Source organism: Lissotriton vulgaris, chromosome 8 (assembly GCF_964263255.1).
Source record: "Lissotriton vulgaris chromosome 8, aLisVul1.2, whole genome shotgun sequence".
Taxonomy (NCBI): Eukaryota; Metazoa; Chordata; class Amphibia; order Caudata; family Salamandridae; genus Lissotriton; species Lissotriton vulgaris.
Genome location: NC_141696.1, coordinates 575,405,153 through 575,426,912, shown reverse-complemented (window position 1 = coordinate 575,426,912; position 21,760 = coordinate 575,405,153). Strand labels below are relative to the sequence as shown.

General features: G+C 45.4%; 1 protein-coding gene across 1 annotated transcript in view; it reads right to left on the bottom strand.

The window, feature by feature from the left end:
• The window catches only part of PIGA (phosphatidylinositol glycan anchor biosynthesis class A), a 153,746-nt gene that overhangs the window by 80,188 nt on the left and 51,798 nt on the right, over positions 1–21,760 (bottom strand). Inside the window, exon 3 of the mRNA XM_086934414.1 lies at positions 7,304–7,436. Coding sequence (XP_086790540.1) covers positions 7,304–7,436 — 133 coding nt within the window. The remainder of the gene's footprint in view (positions 1–7,303; positions 7,437–21,760) is intronic.

The following is a 21,760-nucleotide window of genomic DNA, read 5'->3' as shown; positions in this document are numbered from 1 at the left end:
CGAATGGGAAGAGGAGAGAAAGAAAACCACGTCCCCGAATTTGAAAATGACGCTGTTTCTCGGAGGCCTTCTTGCTTCGCCTCGGAGAAACGTGGTGGCGCTTATTAAGCCTTCCTTGGCTTCTTTAATTATTTGGCAGCGCAGGCCACCTCGTGGAGGCGCATTACAGTAGCAGCTCTGCTCTCATAGCAACATGTGCCCGGAGGCGGTGGCGTGAGCCACGGAGCACGGTGCGCTCGTTGGCGCAGTCCCAGGGCGCCGCTTCCTCTGTCCCCTGGGTCCGCTTGCAGCATCTGCGCAGCTCCGAGTCCCGGGCTGGGCCTGTGATGTCTGGCTCGTCCAGCCGTTCCGTCCTTTTAATGTTCAGGATTCCTCTATGCGGCTCTGAAATGTACACTATGGCGAGGCTTCGTCAGAGGGGCTCTCAACTAGTTTTAGCCGCGCTGCTGACTCTCTTTCCATTTCATACATATTCAAAACGTTGCCAATAATAAGGCACACAATGTGAGCCGGTGCCTCCGGAGAGTTTCCTAATGCGCCTGGTCATGACATCACAAGCAGTCTGTAATCAGCACGAAATTGAAGCCCAGCTCCAGTGGTGTGATATGCCCTGAAGAAGGTCGGCCAGGTATTGATATAACACCCAAATACAGCCCTTAGCACCAAACAATGTGTTCACAGTTGTGGCAATTGAGATAAATGAGTGAGTGACGCACAGAGCAATGTGACGGCCGCAGCACGAGAAAAACTGGTCAGAAATTGAGTGCCGGTGACCCCCATCTCACAGTTATACCGAACCCATTTATAAATCGACCCCATAGTGTCCGCTTGGAAGGCAGCTTTTCTAGCAGGTAAAACAGGGAGCACACTGATATGTTTACATTGTGGGGAGTCGGAGACAGGACACCTTGTATTAAAAGGCATAGAGTACCCTCAGTTTTATATCTAACATTTGGAGTTCGAGAACGTTGCCTTGGAATTGCCATGGAGTTCTATGACGTTACAGAGTCATTCTCTCGGGCCTCTGCCTCGCCATTAGCCTTTCAGACAGAGAATAACCGAAATATGTAGGAATTTTCGAGCTTTATTATATTCATATTTTCTTGTATGAAGGATGTCACATGATTGTGGTTTGCTCTTATGTAAACTCATTGATTGAATTTTGGAAAAGGGGGTGGTGATGGACAGATTTTCTGAATGATGCAGAATACTCCTACCCAGTCAAGAGATCAGGGCTTGATCCATCACCGTTTTTTTAGCTCACTGCACCATCCCAGCTCAGAACCTGGCTACATGCAAATTAGTCTGTTCCTGTCCCAGTGCATGATGGGAACAGGGCAAACCAAACTACCAAGCCAATTCTTATACTGGGAAGGAAACAAGCCTCCGGGGACCGGTTTCTGGCATTTCAGCCGTCGTCGGCCCGGCTTGCTTGAATCCTGATGGTGCAATGAGCAGGGGACTCACGTCTGAGTATACCCTCCCACACTTAGTGTGGACAAAATCGATTTTGGAAAAGGGTGTGGTGATGGACAGAGTTTCTGAATGATGCAGAATACTCCTACCCAGTCAAGAGATCAGGGCTTGATCCATCACCATTTTTTAGCTCACTGCACCATCCCAGCTCAGAACCTGGCTACATGCAAATTAGTCTGTTCCTGTCCCAGTGCATGATGGGAACAGGGCAAACCAAACTACCAAGCCAATTCTTATACTGGGAAGGAAACAAGCTTCCGCGGACCGGTTTCTGGCATTTCAGCCGTCGTCGGCCCGGCTTGCTTGAATCCTGATGGTGAAATGAGCAAGGGACTCACGTCTGAGTATACCCTCCCACACATCGATTGCATACAGTCTATAATTTGCAGATGTAATTATTTTATTTCCATTTTCCAAAAGCAATACTCATGCAAGACGTTAGTTAATCTGCAGTGTGCAGTTCATTTCCAGGCTGAATTATGCCATCTGTCTTGCTGCACGCTGATTTGTTTTTATCCTGGTCAGTATTTAGCACTCTGTGTGGTGGTTGTCCATGTAAGCCAGGTTCACATCAGCCAGTATTGAATAATCATTAAGAAGAATTGCAGATAGAACGGGAGTGCGACATGTTTATCCACTTGTGCCAAATGTGAATGTTTACCATTAGTTGATGCTGTGCATTTTATTGCCAATTCGCTTCTTCCGCGCGCGCCCACTGCCTGATGTGCAATCCAGCATCCTTCCTGCAATCACCCTTTGTGGTAACAGTGGGCGACTTAATTGATGTAAGGAGCCCAAGGTTTTGGTGCGCTGCCACAAGCTGAAATAGTGCTAGGGCTCGAGATACAGAACCGCACTGAAGTAGGCAGCACTGTCGCAGCCTCTTCAAGGGGGTGGTGATGGACGGAGCATCTGAATCAATCAAACACTCACACCCAGTCAAAAGATCTGGGTTTAATCCATCACCGTTCTTTAGCCCACTCTGCCACCCCAGTTCAGACATGGCTATATGCAAATCAGTCTGACCCTGTGCCTCATGGGAACAGTCCAGCCCGAACTGCCAAGCCATGTCTTCCCTGGACCGGAAACAAGCTTCTGAGGACCGGTTTCTGGCATTCCAGCCGTCTTCAGCCCAGCTTGCTTGAATCCAGTGGCAAAGTGAGCAAGGGACTCACGTCCGAGCATACCCTGCCACACTTGTGGCAGCCAAAAGCGGTACAAAAGGAAGACATGGCTTGGCAGTTCGGGCTGGACTGTTCCCATGAGGCACAGGGTCAGACTGATTGCATATAGCCATGTCTGTGGTAACAGTGGGCGACTTAATTGATGCAAGGAGCCCAAGGTTTTGGTGCGCTGCCACAAGCTGAAATAGTGCTAGAGCTCGAGATACAGAACTGCACTGAAGTAGGCAGCACTGTCGCAGCCTCTTAATACTCTTGAATCTGAATATCAGCTTTGTATGCAAAAAAACGGGACATCTATTTCTTCCTTCTGTGTTTTGTTTTTTCTTGTTCACATGCAAAAACCGTGACACCTATTTCTTCCTTTTGTGTTTTGTTTTTTCTTGTTCACATTTTGATGCGTTTTTTACTTCACTTTTTGGATCAGGAACTTGAGCGTATACATAGGGACTGGTTTACCAATAAAGTAGTAAATCTGTGCCTATAGAAGTATTTCTTAATCATAAAAATACTTATTTCACTTGAATCAAACCATAAAAGTACACACAATAAAACCAAAATACAGACATAATAAACACATTAAAATCTCACCAGTAAAACAGAACATACAAATAATAAAAACGGAACTTGCATGATACCGATTTCATTATTTTTTTATATATATATTTTTTTTTAACTGCACATTTTTCTGACCGGAGCAACTAAAAAAAATTAGCAACACTGAAACATTCCAGGAGGCTGGTTAACATTTATATATAAATTAGTGACGGCCTTGCTTGCAAAAAAACCCTTTGTCTTTTAGTAATGTTACTATAAAACATTGACCGAGAGAGCAATAATGATCACACAACAGCAGAAAATGCATTGTGTCCTTAGTAGAAAATGTATCGCACGAACAAGATCCCAATCCCGCCACCTTATGCCACCCTTGTGGTTCTGCGCGCAAAAAATGTAGGAAATGTAATGTAAACCTTGTTGGTAGGAAGCAATAATAAAGGATTGTAGTTATGATTAGATAAGGCTCTACTGACAGGCACTTTTTAGTAAAATATAAGCTCATAAGAGGTTCTCTCTCCACACACACACACTAGACAAATATATTTGCAGGTCCAGATCAGATCTCGCCTGGCAAGATCGTTTGGGGACACAAACATAGGGTGCCCTCTTTCTCTTCTACAATCTTGATATAGAGGAGCCAGGGAATACTATTCACCCTCTTCAAGCTCAAGCAATCATTGGCTATTTTCTGATTTAGCTCTACTTCAAGGGTGATCACATCCTGATCCTGTGCAGTAGTGGAACCAAAACCACCAGATCAGAAATATACCCTACCCCCAGTTCCTGATGGGTAATATAGGGGAGTACAGATTGAGAGACTGAGCAGATTACACAAAAACGTATTCTCCACTATTTGGAGGTCTCCCCAATCCTTCTATCCACTGATATCAGACCCATAACAGGCGACGGCAACCCATTTTGCCCTGTAGACCTTCAGCATGGCTTGAAAAGGTTGTGCCGCCAACGTTTTGGCAAAGTCCAGAATTGCAACTGCAGCTCTTGACTTGCCATTTCTCTTTGCATTTCTTTGATGGACCCAAGTGCCCCTTTTATCAAACAGGAGCCCCGGATATGAGAAGTTGGTTACCCTTGTAATTTCAGTACCCTCCCCATACTGACTTCTGTTTTCTGATTCTTGGGCCCATAGAAGTATTCATTGAATGGGTGCAAATGTATTACTTTTTGGACTTCACAAACTTTTGCAGCCCTAGTCTTGGAAAGCTGTGTCAGTCTCAGGTCTTCAGGCATGGTACTGACAATCAGATACCCAAAAGAGGATTGAATGAATGCTTGTTCGCTCTGGACAGCCAGCGTCTGCCAAGGTACGAATCTATAGACTTTAAGCATCACTTCCAGAGCCATTATCAGGACTGTCTGTGAGTGTGTTCGGGGCTCTGTGTGTGTGTGTTCGGGGCTCTGTGTGTGTGTGTTCGGGGCTCTGTGTGTGTGTGTTCGGGGCTCTGTGTGTGTGTGTTTGGGGCTCTGTGTGTGTGTGTTTGGGGCTCTGTGTGTGTGTGTTTGGGGCTCTGTGTGTGTGTGTTCGGGGCTCTATGTGTGTGTGTGCGGGGCTCTGTGTGTGGAATGGGGGGGCTGTGTGTGGGGCTCTGTGTGTGTCTTGGGCTCGGTGTGTGTCTTGGGCTCGGTGTGTGTCTTGGGCTCTGTGTGTGTCTTGGGCTCTGTGTGTGTCTTGGGCTCTGTGTGTGTCTTGGGCTCTGTGTGTGTCTTGGGCTCTGTGTGTGTCTTGGGCTCTGTGTGTGTCTTGGGCTCTGTGTGTGTCTTGGGCTCTGTGTGTGTCTTGGGCTCTGTGTGTGTCTTGGGCTCTGTGTGTGTCTTGGGCTCTGTGTGTGTCTTGGGCTCTGTGTGTGTCTTGGGCTCTGTGTGTGTCTTGGGCTCTGTGTGTGTCTTGGGCTCTGTGTGTGTCTTGGGCTCTGTGTGTGTCTTGGGCTCTGTGTGTGTCTTGTGTGTGTTGGGCTGTGTGTGTGTTGGGCTGTGTGTGTGTGTGTGTTGGGCTGTGTGTGTGTGTGTAGGGCTCTGTGTGTGTGTGTGTAGGGCTCTGTGTGTGTGTGTGTTCGGGGCTCTGTGTGTGTGTGTTCGGGGCTCTGTGTGTGTGTGTTCGGGGCTCTGTGTGTGTGTGTTTGGGGCTCTGTGTGTGTGTGTTTGGGGCTCTGTGTGTGTGTGTTCGGGGCTCTATGTGTGTGTGTGCGGGGCTCTGTGTGTGGAATGGGGGGGCTGTGTGTGGGGCTCTGTGTGTGTCTTGGGCTCGGTGTGTGTCTTGGGCTCGGTGTGTGTCTTGGGCTCTGTGTGTGTCTTGGGCTCTGTGTGTGTCTTGGGCTCTGTGTGTGTCTTGGGCTCTGTGTGTGTCTTGGGCTCTGTGTGTGTCTTGGGCTCTGTGTGTGTCTTGGGCTCTGTGTGTGTCTTGGGCTCTGTGTGTGTCTTGGGCTCTGTGTGTGTCTTGGGCTCTGTGTGTGTCTTGGGCTCTGTGTGTGTCTTGGGCTCTGTGTGTGTCTTGTGTGTGTTGGGCTGTGTGTGTGTTGGGCTGTGTGTGTGTGTGTGTTGGGCTGTGTGTGTGTGTGTAGGGCTCTGTGTGTGTGTGTGTAGGGCTCTGTGTGTGTGTGTTGGGCTCTGTGTGTGTGTTGGGCTCTGTGTGTGTGTGTGTTGGGCTCTGTGTGTGTGTGTGTTGGGCTCTGTGTGTGTGTGTGTGTTGGGCTCTGTGTGTGTGTGTTGGGCTCTGTGTGTGTGTGTTGGGCTCTGTGTGTGTGTGTTGGGCTCTGTGTGTGTGTGTTGGGCTCTGTGTGTGTGTTGGGCTCTGTGTGTGTGTTGGGCTCTGTGTGTGTGTTGGGCTCTGTGTGTGTGTTGGGCTCGGTGTGTGTCTTGGGCTCGGTGTGTGTCTTGGGCTCGGTGTGTGTCTTGGGCTCTGTGTGTGTCTTGGGCTCTGTGTGTGTCTTGGGCTCTGTGTGTGTCTTGGGCTCTGTGTGTGTCTTGGGCTCTGTGTGTGTGTTGGGCTCTGTGTGTGTGTGTTGGGCTCTGTGTGTGTGTTGGGCTCTGTGTGTGTGTTGGGCTCTGTGTGTGTGTTGGGCTCTGTGTGTGTGTTGGGCTCTGTGTGTGTGTTGGGCTCTGTGTGTGTGTTGGGCTCTGTGTGTGTGTTGGGCTCTGTGTGTGTGTTGGGCTCTGTGTGTGTGTTGGGCTCTGTGTGTGTGTTGGGCTCTGTGTGTGTGTTGGGCTCTGTGTGTGTGTTGGGCTCTGTGTGTGTGTTGGGCTCTGTGTGTGTGTTGGGCTCTGTGTGTGTGTTGGGCTCTGTGTGTGTGTTGGGCTCTGTGTGTGTGTTGGGCTCTGTGTGTGTGTTGGGCTCTGTGTGTGTGTTGGGCTCTGTGTGTGTGTGGCTCTGTGTGGGTAGTTTTTTTTGTCGGTAGGTCTATGTGAGGGTGGCTCTGTGTGTAGGTGGGTATGTGTGAAGGTGGCTCAGTGGGTGGCTCTGTGTGTAGTTCCGTGTGGGTGGCTCTGTGTGGATGCCTCTGTGTGGGTGGCTCTGTGTGGGTGGCTCTGTGTGGGTGGCTCTGTGTGGGTGGCTCTGTGTGTGTGTGGGTGGGTGGCTTTGTGTGTGTGGCTCTCTGCGTGGGTACAAATGCAATAGGTCTCGCATTTGCGAGATAATAAGCTATTGGCATTGTAAATGACAATGCCATTTATTTATATGTTTCCAAAAACAAAAACATAAATATAAATAATGTCATGAGCAATGCCAATAGCTTTAACTTTAACAATGCCGAGACCATTGCATTGTAAATGCTGGTTTTAAAATGACATCACGAGTTACTTGATTTTTTCCTCACCTAAATTGGAGGATTAAAAACATAGCTGTCAACCTCAACAAAACAGTACGAACTGCACTTGGGTGTGTCTAAACTTGGCTGTGTAAATTTATCTTAATAAACATGGTTATCTAGTTAAGTCATGTCGAAGTAGATAGCACACGCGACAAACAAAATTGTCTATTTGCATTTAGTTATCAACCTCTGTAAATAAACTATGCTGTATTTGTTCAGAAATTCAAATGAAGTAATTTTTAAACCACAGAATGAGTCACTTACCTGTCATGAAGTTGATACCTTTCTCGCACCTCCTCCAAAACAATTCGCTTTGGCCCTTCTCCTCCTATTAAGAAATTCAAATCTGGATATTTGTGACACAGCACTGGAATTATGCCACTTAGTAAATCTATTCCTGATAACACAAAGGAAGAAGGGAAAATGGTTACTTAAAAAGACCAGTTTCAGAACTTTGGCTGAAAGGTTTACAACTAATATGATCTGGTGAGAAAAGTACTATTACTATGTACACATCAAATGAGATCAGCACACACATAACTAGGTCATACTTCATGAAATATGAATATGGTCGTGGTAAAAAACAATGCGGATTACACACATTTTTTTCACAGCAATGTTGTCGATTTTTTTTTTACTTCGATTTGATAAGAGGCAGGGTTGAAATCGGTAGTTCTAAAACAAACCACAGGCTAGTAAAGTAATTACATGCAACGACATTCAAGTTTTCATTCTTATAGGCGACCTAAAAAAACTACACATGAACAGTTTTGGTAAGCAGAAAATTAAATTTTTAAAAGTGCATCACTACATTTCTACTGATAAGGCAGTATGCAAAGTTTATATTCAAAAAGTCTTTTACAAATTCGTAAACAGCAAAGTAGAAGTGATGTTTTGAACGTCTTCCGACCCAAACGTTTACCTGCAAGGAGGATTACAAATAAAATAGGAACTGTGGATTCTGAAACGGTTGTAAAACTCTGAAAACCACTCGTCGTAGATGTCCTCCCTTGTATGGGGAAGATTTGAAAATGTCATAGGATTTACAAAAATCAAGAAATCTAAAGGAAGCCGTAGGTTTCCATGAGCACTGTATCTGGCACACACGGACTCATGCAGAATGAAAATCCAAATCAGTAACTGTAGTGTAAATACATACGTATCAGATTATTATTTTTTTTCCCGACATACGTTTCAGATTATTTTTTTTCCCCCGAATAGAGTAAATAGGTTGCGCTGTGGAGAAACTCCGGCCGCTAAACCCATATAAAACAAGTAGATGCTCCTTCTCTTTCTCACCCAGTAAGCACTCTTGCACTTGCTTTTGTAGACGTTCTCTGTGATGTAGAAAAGTCAGCCAAGTAGATGGATTTATCCCCAGAATTTAGTGAACAAATATTTCGTCAGGGACCAAACAGTACACTCTGAGTGCGACTGAGGGCGGCACAGATGCCGTAATGGGTGGGTGGACAGAAACAAATATGCATGTGGGGCTTTGAGACATGGATGGCACTTTTGCATCATCCTACAAGTTAGAGCCGCACACTCTTCATGAAATGTAGTCCTTGAGACTTACCATAATGTCCATCCCCACCACAGTGGTGGAGTGACGGGTAGCTGGTAACAACTAAAAAAGAAGATGTGGGGTTTGACCTGAAAAAATGTCTGAGTTGAATACTCACTGCTGGCAAACAGGTGGTCAGAAGGTCAAAATATTGAATTCCAACAAGCCACAGTCAGCCTTCCATCCTCCTGTGGTCAGAAAATCCATTACCATTAAATGGGTAGCATCTGCTGGTTACAGAGCTTAGAAATGGTATTTCATGCTATAAAAAACCTAATTATTATGTTGTCTAAATTTTCTATCTATGATGCTACATCAGAATGAGGATACAATTAAGTGGAATTATTCAATCCAACACGTATTAATTGTACTAACTAGTTACATTTATATTTTTGTTTTTACGGACAGAAAAAAGGATCAAGCCAGCGTTAATGCAACCCCTTGAAGGACAACTGAATTACAACCAATGTAAAGGTTTTAGGGACGTCCTCCGCCTTCCCTGTAGTTGAACCCATTTGTTTTTATTAGCATTTTTGAAGGAAAAGGGATTCTTAAAGTAGTGCTGAATATGACACCTGAGGTGCATTGGTTTTTAATACAATTTATTTTGAAATTAAGGCCTTTTTCTTAAAGGGAAACCTCTGTGCAGCTGTTGTTCATGGTATGAGGTACGTTGTGGTAGAGCTCCTCGAGGCTCGTTTCGCATTGTCCTGCCAGCAGCCCCCTGGTAAACAGCAGCAAGGGCTATTATTTAACATAGGACGCCATGAACAGGCGGCTTACAGGCTACAAATTGAACATCCTAAATTTCTTGGATTTGCTTTCCAGAGTAAAAAAAAATTGCCTATTTGAAGCTGAACAAGCTCTACGTGCCCTGAAACTGAAGAAAACGTCTGGCCCTGATTAGGTACTGGTGGTTTTCATAGCACTGATTCTGTATTTTGGTCCAGCTTTGTTCTGAAAATTCCCAATGGAATATGCAAGTCTAGTTGTATACCATGGCCCTGGGTCAGAGATGAAACAATCACCATATAGAAGGAGAAGCAACCAGCGAGAGAGGAGGGTACAGGTGGGGGTGAAGCAACATGGAAGGTGGAGAGCAGAAGCAACAGAACAACATGGAATGGGATTGGGAGAAGTACAATGGTGAGAGAGCAAAACAGTGTGTGGAAGGGAGAGGGGGCACAGAAGCACAGTAGTGAGACAGCTAGAACACACCTGCACTCGTTGAGTGCTTAAGTAAACAAGCATTTGCAATGCAATAGGTCTCGCATTAGGAGAGTTTGAGCTATTGGTATTGTAAATGACAATTTTTTTTTTAAATGTGCTGGTTTTGAAATTAGCGAAATTAATAGCTTTGTCATTGATAATGCCAATTGTTTTAACTTTCGCAAATGTGACACCTATAGCATTTGTAAAGCAAAATGTTTTGTTTTTATGTGACATATATGTATTGATATTACTAATAACAGTGTCTTTTAATTTTTGTAAATAATTAATACTTAAATAAAAGTTATTGTAATGTTTAATGGCAGTAGTATAAACTGTTCTAATGAACTTTTGTGAATATTATGTTCATTGTATTTTATTGTGACGAAAATCCGAGAACAGACGTGAAATATTAACATGTTTTTTGTGAAATTTGTAATATAGCTTGAAAAATTGAAAGAACATATTTGAACCAGTTGTTCTTGAATGGTTGCCCAGCTTGATGCTGTGTTGGCGCTGAGTGATGTTGTGTTTGCGACGAGTGATGCTGTGGTGCTGTTGAGTGACGTTGTGTTGGTGCGATAGATAGATAGAGTGAGGGCGGTAGATAGATATAGGGAGGGCGATAAATAGAGTGAGGGCGATAGATAGATAAATAGAGTGAGGTTGATTGATAGATACAGTGATGGCGATAGATAGACAGATAGATATAGTGAGTGCGATAGATATAGTGAGGGCGATAGATAGAGTTTGGGCGATAGATAGGTATATAGAGTGACGGCAATAGATAGCTAGAGGGCGATAGATAGAGTGCAATAGATAGATAGATAGATAGATAGATAAGAGGGCGATTGTTAGATAGAGCGATGGCGATAGATAGATAGAGTGTGCGCTAGCTAGATAGCTAAATAGATAGATCTATAGAGTGAAGGCGATAGATAGATAGAGGGCGATAGAGTGAGGGCGATAGATGTTATGTTGTTATGTTATGTTAAACAAATTTATAAGGCGCAACCAACACCATTAGGTTTCTTGGCGCCATAGTGAAGAGAGCAGATGAAGAAGCAACAGAGGACGTTTATTGGTAGGATTCAGTAAAAAGAAAAGTTTTAAGAGAAGATCTGAATTTGGGGTACGGAGTGGACAGTCTGAGAGGCAGAGGGAGGGAATTCCAAAAAGTGGGGGCCAGGAAGTAGAACTTAAGCCCGCCGTGTTTCTTCCTCTTGTATCTGGGAGTGGATAACAGGGCCAGTTGGGAAGACCGGAGAGTGCGAGGGGGAACATAGGGTTGAAGGAGGGAAGAAATGAAAAGGGGGCCCTGACCGGCAAGGGATTTGAAAATGATGCAGCCCAGCTTGAACTTGCAACGGGCGGCTACCGGGAGCCAATGAAGGCTTTTTAGGAGGGGCGGACGTGTTGATCTCTTGGGAGAGAGTGAATCAGGCGGGCAGCCTAATTCTGGATCAGCTGAAGCCGCCTGAGTTGGTAGGCTGGGATGCCAACATAGAGCGCGTTGGCATAGTCGAGCCTCGATATTACTAGCGCAAGCAAGGCCAGGGTAAGGGCCTCGGAAGTAAGTAGCCGGGAGATTTTTCCTAATTTTCCTTAATTGAAAATGGCTGGAGGAGACTACCGCGCTAATCTGGGGCGTCATAGAGAGGTCGCTGCTGATGACGACTCCCAGACTTTTGGCACAGTTGGCAGGGCGGGGTGGACTGCCGAGGCTGACCGGCCAGAAGGAGGAGTCCCAAGGGTTAGAAGAGCCCCCGACAAGAACCAGCTCGGTCTTGTCGGGGTTGAGCTTCAGATGGTTTGAGCTCATCCAATTGCTGATAAAGCAGAGGGTATTTTGAAAAGTAGAAATGGAATCAGCAGAGGAATCAATGTTGAAAATTAGTTGTATGTCATCAGCGTAGTTGAACGCTGTGACATTGAACTGTCGGAGGGCACGGATAAGTGGGGAAAGATACAAGTTAAAGAGGAGGGGGGATAGGGAAGAACCTTGTGGGACACCACAGGTAAGTTTGACCTGGGAAGCAGAGAACTGGGATAGTCTGACAGCCTGATGACGTTGGGTCAGATAGATAGATAGATAGAGTGAGGGGCGATAGATAGATAGAGTGAGGGTGATTGAGTGAGGGCGATAGATAGATAGCATAACACTTACTACATACAGACAGTGTTACAGTTAGACAGTGTCAGATAGAGTTAGACAGTGTTAGACAGACAGACAGACCGAGTGAGACAGATAGACTTAGGTATAGTCAGACAGAGTAAGACAGACAGACAGTCTAACATATATAGTCATATACATTGCCAGACAGAGGAATACAGAGAGACAGATTCAGATAAACAGAGTCAGTCATTTTGATAGAGTCATTTGACAGATTCACAGTTAGTTAGACAGACAGAGTCAGTTAGACAGACCAAGTTAGTCATACAGATAGAGTTAGTCAAACAGTCAGTCAGACTCAGTCAGACCGACTCAGTCAGACACAGTGACAGACCGTCATTCAGACAGAGTGATAGGCAGAGTCAGTGATACAGAGTGACAGGCAGAGTCAGACAGAGTCAGGGCAAAAACACCCTTAGTAGGAGACACACCCTGTTCAATATAATAAACCTGAATCTTACAAATCACATCCACAAAATGCATGACACATGAAAATCAACAGTGTTCAAAAGTGCACCCTGCACAAGCAGTCACCAACTAGAGATTAGAAGATTAAAGGACTATAGACATAAAAGGAATCCTTCAAAACTCAAGGGTGCAGTAATTTGTCAATATGGGGTCATAGGTGTAAGGCAGAGGTTAAAACAGAACAAAAACACCAACAAAATCGCACACATCCATTTCGTGAATGTATTCTCTTGATAAAAATGTTGCTTTAAATTGAGCATTTGCGAAAAATACTTCTTCGCATTCTATAGCCAAATGTACATAAGTTGCGGAATTAAAAAGAAGCCATTAAGAGTAAGCAGAAACATTTGCATCTCAGCATGGCACTGTTTACTGGCCAGAGCAATATTAAAAGTTTTTATAATTGTGGATAATGCTGAAACATGTATGCAAATAGGAGTGTTACATATTACTGGCAAAATGGGCACTGGGCTTATAAAACTGGCTTCCTAAACAAGTGAAATAAAGACATTAAGTGCCATAACAACATTTCCAAAACATACATGGAGAGTGTGATTGCAGCAGTGTGTGCTTTATATAATGGAGAACAATTCAGACCCTTTTAAAAAAAAAATTGACGAAGCAAAATGTTCGGAGTTAAACGTTAAATGATTGTCCTCTGGGGGGAAACATTAATTAAGGAGCATGTCTGTGTGTTTGGTGCTCTCCTGGCGCCTCCGGTCTCTTTACTGCTCACACGTGCAATTTACAAGGCATTCACCAAGGAGGGTGGCTCTGTCTGCCTTGTGCCCTCCCACCCCCCTCACCCCCCCCAGTGGCGCAAGTTGCCAGTTTCCTAGATGTGTAAAGCAAAGACCGAACATTCCCGCCATGTTGTTTCAAAATATATAGAGCTTGTGCAATTTGCACCTTACATTGCACTTCCTAGACACAATTGTAAAATGCACGCTCTGTATATATTTTAAAACAATAACACAGTAATGTTTAACTAACAACGAAACATGGCTGGAGAGCAGGCTGACTTTCCTGAAACAGTACGTCATGCCACAGAATTCTGTTTAGGAGGTATTCCCGGCTTGTTGTTTCAAAATAAAGAAAGCGCATGTTTTTTTGCAATTACATTGCGCCTCTTGACTATTTTAAAAATGCACGTGCCGTATATATTTCGAAACAAGCCGGTAATGTTTGACTAGCAGCTAAACAATGTGTAAGCTGGAGACCAGGCTTACTTTACCTAAAAAGTGGGTCATTGCTCAAAATTGCGTTTAGGAGGTGCAATATAAATGTGAAAAGATGTTGGGGTGGAAGTGAACAAAACGTGAAGCGCGGTGTTGGGACTATACCGCACTTCAAGTTTTAGACAGCATAGCGCAGGAGAGGGCCCTCTAGGCGCTAGAACTAAGCTCTGCACTCTGTCTGGCGGGAGCGAGCCCTCTAGGCGCAAGAACTAAGAACCTGTTGAGGTGCCGGGTTTTTAGGAACCCGGTGGTGTCAGGGGATAACACCCGAAGACCTCTGAGTTCTCCCTGTTCCGGACCACAGAAACACAGAGTCTTCTAGGTGAAGTCAGAGATCGAGTTTTATTGGTTGCAACCAAGTAACATGTGTCCTAGAATTACAACAGCATGGGCTGTAAGTTCTCAGGAGACTGTTCTGTAAAAACGAACCAGCCTTCCCTCTTTATACAGAAATAACAGCTGCAGGCAAGAATTCTTGAGTTTATGATATGGCTATACACATATTTCTACAATAATACAAAGAGCGAAGTCATACTGGTCAACACATATTTTAGATGTTTGGATCGTGATGGATGACCCAGCTCGGCGCAGAATTACCATCAGATATCGACAAAACCCCAATAAAACAGGGCACCTCCTCGTCGTAAAACTGGCCATAAACAAGGAACGTGGACAGGTGTATGTGTGTAGAAAACATGGTCTGTATGTAGTGAATGGTTTTATGGCATGTTATGCATTGATGCTATCTTATTCGGCCACTGGGCGAGGAGCTGCCCAAACAGGTTTGGCTGGAGGCAGTGGAGTCAGTTTGGCCAGGTCATGGGGAAGTCAGCTAAGGTGGACGTGTCCTTTCAGATCAAGCTCGGCCTCAATCAATTGACTTATATGAGGGCAAGTCATAAGATGGATGCCGTTCACAAAATGGAGTCCGAGGGTTCGGAACGGAAACCATGATTTAGCATCGCTCAATCATGACGCGAATGCACAGGGATAATGTCCTAATCATTACCGGTCTGCCTATACCAAATTCGTCATGGTACGACGACATTTTGTGACACGAGTGTTGGACCTCGGTACCGGTATTACAGCAGGGTCCAGAATTTCAGAACCACAGACCCTCCTTTTGCCCTCATATTAGGCAATAACTCATGCTAATCTGAATCCAAATCTGTATTAATGAATTCATGGAGATGCTGCTGTAGCATCATTCTGTTGCTTAATTCGTCCCTTGACACAGGCTTCCTTACACATGAAGTAGCACAGAGGCCACATATTGCAGGAGCGCACTGCACAAACAGGCAGAGCATAAACAGAACGGCTAAGATCATCCCAATGAAGATCAGAGTCTTCCATCCCCAGCCAGATAACAGTTCCCAGAACCACCATAGCAAGGACCAATTCCCTTTCTCCACGTGAAGGGAATCAGATTTCGTGTAGTTTGGAGATGGCCTGGTACACTGTCGGAGCGTTATCAGGGATGTAAATGCAGCAACTGGATTGGATCACTCTACATACACCACCACGGTCTGCAAGTATGACATCTAGGGCAACCCTGTTCTGAAGGGTCATAAGTCGATCCGACTGAAGTTCAGCCGTCAAGTTGCCAAGGGCACCAGCCGTTTCGGTCACGGCGGACTCAACTATCCTCGTTAACTGGCGAATATTCCTGCTGTTCACCAAAGGCCCCCAAAATGGCAGAAAACCCTTTGCGAAGTCTCCAAACTCTTGACCCACGGTGCCGTCTTGACTCACGACACCCCTAACTGTCCTTGTCCGGTGGTAATCTGCCCCGGCCGTGTAGGTGGGTGGCAGCAGAAACGAGATAAAACATGTGCCCGAGAAGTCAGGGGACAACCATGTGTATGCTTTGTCATGGCAGATGGAGTATGTACCCTTAGCCGCTAGGAATGGAGGGGAAGTTCGGGATACGAACACATACGTTTCCGTGCATACGCTCTTCACCAACTGTGCTTTGGGATCCCTGCCAATACCTTGCAGACATAGGTGACCTCGGTGGGGTACTATCCAAACTGGGGAGGATTTCTTTGCTTTTTGGCTTTTACTCAAGGAAACCCCATATTTAGTTACGTTCCAACGACTGTATGGAGTGAGTTCGTCTTTAGGAATCGTTTGATACGTGTCAATATCCCTGCTCATATTTCTTATTCCTGCCACTAGTGCCTTGTTGCTGGAATCGCTCTCTGTGGAACGGGGCGGGTATGGTTCTAGGGCGAACAGGAACATGGTCTGGAAAGCCCACAGAGAACCATAATAACTGAATGGCAGGATGAAGTATGGGATGCCCTTATCTGTTGTGTGGGGCATGAGTCCACATATCCAACAGTTCGATGTGTTCATTATAGACTGGTGCTGATGTAGGAGCTGGATGAATGAGTTATTTACAAATTCTAGTCTTCTGGCGGACTCGTGTTCAGGCAAAGGGTGAAAGGAGTGTGTAGGAACAGTAGGAGGAGGTGTGGGCTGAGTGTTATTTACAAAGGTAACTTGGAACGTGGATAGAGTGTAGCTAATCAAGAACATTGTTATGCTGCACAACAGTAGAATACATACTATCAAGAATCTCTTTCTGGTCATCACAGTGCATATTTGCTTTTTAAAGTTCGTGGGTCTAGCAGGTCTCTCTACCCTCGGAAACTCCATCCTCTAGTTGCTGCCCGCGGTGAGAGTTTGATTCTGCCAAGGAGTGCGCTCTGTTCAGTCCGGGGTAATTCCCTCAGACCGACCAGAACCGTTGACCTAGGCGTCCCCAGCTGCACTCCTCAGACTATCAACCGCGACCCTAGCAGCAGAACCGGATGGCGGTTCGAAAATCAAAAATGAGCTAGTTCCCTGGGCGAGAGAGCTGTAAAATCAAAAATAGTTCTTAGGAGAAGAGAGAATCGTAGTAATTTGTTTCCATTAGTCTCTTGTTCTTGACCTCAGATTGTATCGTTGTTTCCCAGGTACAGTGTGGTCTTCAAACAATGTTTCACGTTCGGTAGTGTCAAACTGCATTGACGGTGGCACAAATCCTTGCAAAATACGATCACTCTCCTTTTCCGTACCAGTTCCTTTCAGTCGTGCATCGCTGAAGAGTGCAAAGCGAGGTACAGATTCGGTCTCAGAGTCAGCGATTCCGTCCTGGACCCACCGGTCATATGGAAGGGGCAGAGGGACCCGTTTACAGTGGGTCCCGTGGATCCAGTTCTTTTTTCCTTCCACCCGAACGGCTGATCTTGTGGAAAGAAGGACAAGGTACGGTCCGGTCCACCTGGGCTGCTCGTTGTTTGTGCGCTGAAAATTCCGCACCAAAACCCAGGTGCTGGGTTCAATGGAGTGACCTGGATCATCAGAGGCTGGCGGAGAGGAACTGTGAACCTGTTGGTGTAAAACACGTAATTTAGTTGTCAATTCGTGTAAATAGTCAAGCAGTACAGGGTGCTCTATTTCACTGAGTCTCCTGGGCCTTGGCACACCCCAGATGTTGGCTGGGCGGCCAAATACGATCTCATGGGGGCTAAGTCCTAATCTGGAATGGACAGTCATTCTGGTCGATAGGAGTGCTAAAGGCAAGGCGTCTGGCCACTTAAGACCTGTGCTGGCTTGGATCTTGGCCAATTTTAACTTTAACGTGCCGTTATAGCACTCTACTAATCCAGCTGATTGGGGGTGATTTGCAGCGTGAAATTTCTGGTGTATGCCTAGACACTCGCACACTCTTCATCACTCGTCCCAACGAATTCACTTCCGTTATCACTCCAGACAATTCTAGGCATACCGAATCTAGGGAAAAATTCCTTGACAAGGGCTTTGGCAGTTGACTAGGCAGTGTTGTCCTTAAGGGGATACGCTTCCACCCACCTGGAGAAGGCGCAAACAACAAGCACATATTTCAGATTGTTGCACCTTTCCATGTGAATGAAATCGAGCTGCAAGACCTCAAACGGATACGCTGGAGGTGCAAAATGACCAGCTGGAGTTGGGGTTCCCCTACAGGGATTGTACTTCAAACACACCATACAATTGCTGACCAAATTCTCTGCACAATTTGGGATACCGCTATTCTGCCATACTGGGGCCAACAGTTTACAGATTCCTTTCACACTGATGTGCGCCATTCCATGGGCCATTGTCACCACTGCGAGTACATATGCGTCGGGTTAACAGCCATCGTTGGTGCTCTGACAATTCGACCCAACAACCATTCGCGTCCAATCTACCCTTGCTTTCTCTCCATTCATTCACCTCTTTCTCAGTGGCATCAGCTTGTATGGACTTCACACTTTCAATAGTGTCCTCACACATACCCACATCAGTAATCCGTCTTGCAGGACCTACAACATACATCCGACTCATTGTGTTCCTTGCAGTCTCTTTCGCAACTTCGTCTGCAAATGCATTCCCGCGACCAACATCATCTTGAATCTTTCTGTGTGCACTGCATTTCACAATCGCAACTTGTAGGGGCAAGGTCAGTGACTCGAGAAGGTCGTTCACCAGCTGACCATGTTGGATTTTTGCACCGTGTGATGTCAGGAACCCACGTTCACGCCACAATCTTCCAAAACTGTGGGCTACGCCAAAGGCGTATTGGCTATCTGTATACACATTCACTCGCTTTCCTTTTGCCAACACACATGCTCTTGTGAGTGCAACTAACTCTGCTGCTTGCGCGGAATTGTGGGGGATGCGAGCTGTCTCTACAATCGTGTGTAATGTCGTCACAGCATATGCTGCAGTCGTATCACCATTTGGCAACTTGAAGCATGAACCATCAACCCATAATTTATCATTACATTCAGGAAGGGGTGTGTCCTGCAGGTCTACTCTCCCTTTTGTCTCTTCCTCTGTCCTAAAGCAGCAATCATGTTTTTCAACCTCGTCTGTCTCTGCCGGGATGGGTAGTAACGTAGCGGGGTTGAGTGTATCACACCTCTTTATATGAATGTGACTCGCTAATAGGGTCAGTTCATAGCTGGACAGTCGAGCACTAGTTAAATGCTGCGTCTTCGTTCTGTTTAGTAAAATGTCTACTGCATGTGGGACCATAACGATCAGAGTATTATTCATGACTAACCCAGCAGACTGTCGAATGCAGACAGCTGCTGCAGCAGTGGCCCTCAAACAACTTGGTAATGCCTTAGCTACAGGATCTAGAGTCGCTGAGAAATACGCACATGGGCGCTGTTTGTCCCCAAGGTATTGTGTCAGTACTGATAATGCGCAACCTTCCTTCTCATGGACATATAATGTAAAAGGCTTACTGTAGTCGGGGTTGCCCAACACAGGAGCCAAACATAATGCATCACGCAACTCATGGAAACTTGTCTGACAATCTTCAGACCAAGGCATAGGATTGGGTGTGTCTTTGCAGAGTAGTGCCAGCAAAGGTTTGGCCAATAGGGAGAAATTCGGTATCCATGGTCTACAGTACGATGTAATGCCCAAGAAAGCCCGAACTTCTCTCTGTGTCCTTGGGGCACTCAATCTTGCGATTGCCTGTATTCTTTCTGGGGTCAGTCTCCTTCCCTCCTTCGATAAGATGTGACCTAGGTAGGTCACTTCTTGTCGTCAAAATTGTAATTTTGAAAGAGAGACTTTATGCTTCATGTCACATAAATGACGCAACAACGACAGTGTGGCTTGCTTGCAAATTTCTTCAGTATCTGCAGCGATCAGTAGATCGTCTACATACTGAATCAGAGTCGCACTATCAGGTAGAACAATCGTATCAAGTTGTGTTTTCAGAGCTTGACTGAATATTGATGGACTTTCGCAGTAGCCTTGAGGAGCGCGTTTGAAGCGGAAGCTTCGTCCTCCTAAATTGAAGCCGAAAATATCTCTGCTCTCCTCGGCAATCGGGATGCTGAAGAAAGTGTTCTTCAGGTCAATCACCGAAAACCAAGTGGCTGAAGCCGGACCCATGGTCAATAATGCAGTAATGTCAGGGACAACTGGAAACTGTGGTACAACGATCTTATTCACTTCTCTGAGATCAATCACAAATCTGTACACAGGGGGCTGTGAAGGATCAGTACGCTTTAAGACAGGCAGAATAGGACTGTTACAAATGTTGCCTGTTGTCTCTTCAATGACATCTTTCTCAATCAGATCGTAAATGATCGCTAACAATGCCTTTTCACATTCGCTAGAGATCTTGTATTGGGGAATACGTGGCAACCTAACATTGGCTTTCAATGTTATGACATATGGTGTGATTTCCAAACGACCTACATCATTAGAACCGGTAGCCCAAAGTATATCTGGAAGAGATGACAATTCAGTTGGAATATTTTCCTTTGACAAACACATTGGGGAAATCACTTTCTTACCAAGGGTAAGTTGTACTCCCGAAGGAGAACAGTACAAAGTCGCATATAATCTCTTTAACAAATCCAAACCTAACAAGTTTTCGCCACAACCTGTCGTAAGAATGAGGGGTGCTTCTAATTCGCATGGGCCCACAGAAAGGGGCATAGGACTAGAGATCAGGTTCATAACGGGGGCGCCGGAAAAACCCACTGAAACATTCATTTCGCCAGACAAAGGTGCGCCAGGATGTTTTGAGTGCATAATAGAACTTTTTGTAGCACCAGTATCCAGCAGAAATGGTTCTGACACTCCTGATGTGGTCACCTCGACATGAGGTCCATTCTGATCTACTGGAACTGAAACAACTCCCTCTCTTTGTCCATGGCTGTCCTAGCAATTATTACTCTCATTCTCGTTTTCGGCGTAATAGTCATCAGCATAGTACTGAGCTGACCTAGAAGATGCATTATTCTGTTGATCAAAGCTATTCATAGAATTCTGAGGCGGGAAAGAAGTGGTGTTCTGGGGGAAATGTCCACGGCCCCTACCCCTAGGAGCCTGTTGAACACCTCTACCTCTTGCGCCGGAAACACCGTTTAAACGTCGCGCAAGAGCTGGACAATTACTTTTGAAATGACCCTCCTCTTTGCAATAGGCACATTGATTCGGGCCATATGGCAAACGCTGATGGGAAAACTCATTTCCTTGCGCGTTTCTCGAATACTGCTGTGGTTGCTGATAATTGGGTTGACTAGGAGTGCGAGGCGGATAGGCTTGCTGGAGAAGAACTTTGGTCTTTAAATCTTTAGTCTTTTTGTCTGCCTTATCTAGCTCGTCTTTGCGCCTGTTTTCGTAGTACTGGGCTGTGGCTAAAATCTGCGCTGACGTGGAAACAGCCCAAGCACTCTCTGAATCTTTCAATTTATTGCACAGTTCAGGAAGCAGAATATGTACAAATTTGTCTACAAACAATCTTTGGCCACCCTCGGTAGCCATATCCTGACCACTATGATCGGTGAAAGTCTCCTCAAATCTCGTGAAAAAGTCGGACACATTCTCATCTTTCTTCTGCTTGCACGCAGATAACTTGTCCCAGTTAACACGTAATTCAGGCATTAAGGTTTTCATGTACGTGATAATTCTACCGGGAAGTTCTGCTATTAAAGGCTCAGGTTTGGAACCACCAACTTGTCTAGCATCCGTAGCAGTAATATTAGCCCACGTGTCACCTAGTTCTTGATCATGATCTGTATGACGAATTTTACTCCATAGAGGATGCGGAACAACGTTCCCAAACAACATGTCTACATCTGCTAGATTCATTATACATGAGCTGGCAGTCTGTGATAACTCCTTATAATACCCTGCAGGATTTTTACGTGGATCAGGTAATGTCTGCTTGAGCGCTAACACTTCAGATCTTTTCCAGGGGACATGTACCCATACATGCTGAAAATGCGGCAGAATTGGTGGATTTACATTTGCATCACCTTCCCTCCATACTGGAGGAACCTCTCTCATAGGATACTGTCGCGCCTTTTTTCTACCTGACACGTCATCTTCATACAATGATCTAGAGACATTTCCCTTACTCGTATAGGATAATAACAGATCTATTGCTTTTTCAACATCGGCACCTACAATCATGCCTTCATAGAACTTAAAACGCATACAAAATAATTCCTGCATTTTGCGCTTTGGATCGTTTGTCTCCAGATCTTCGCAAAGATACACACACATCTCTTCGAATACGTATC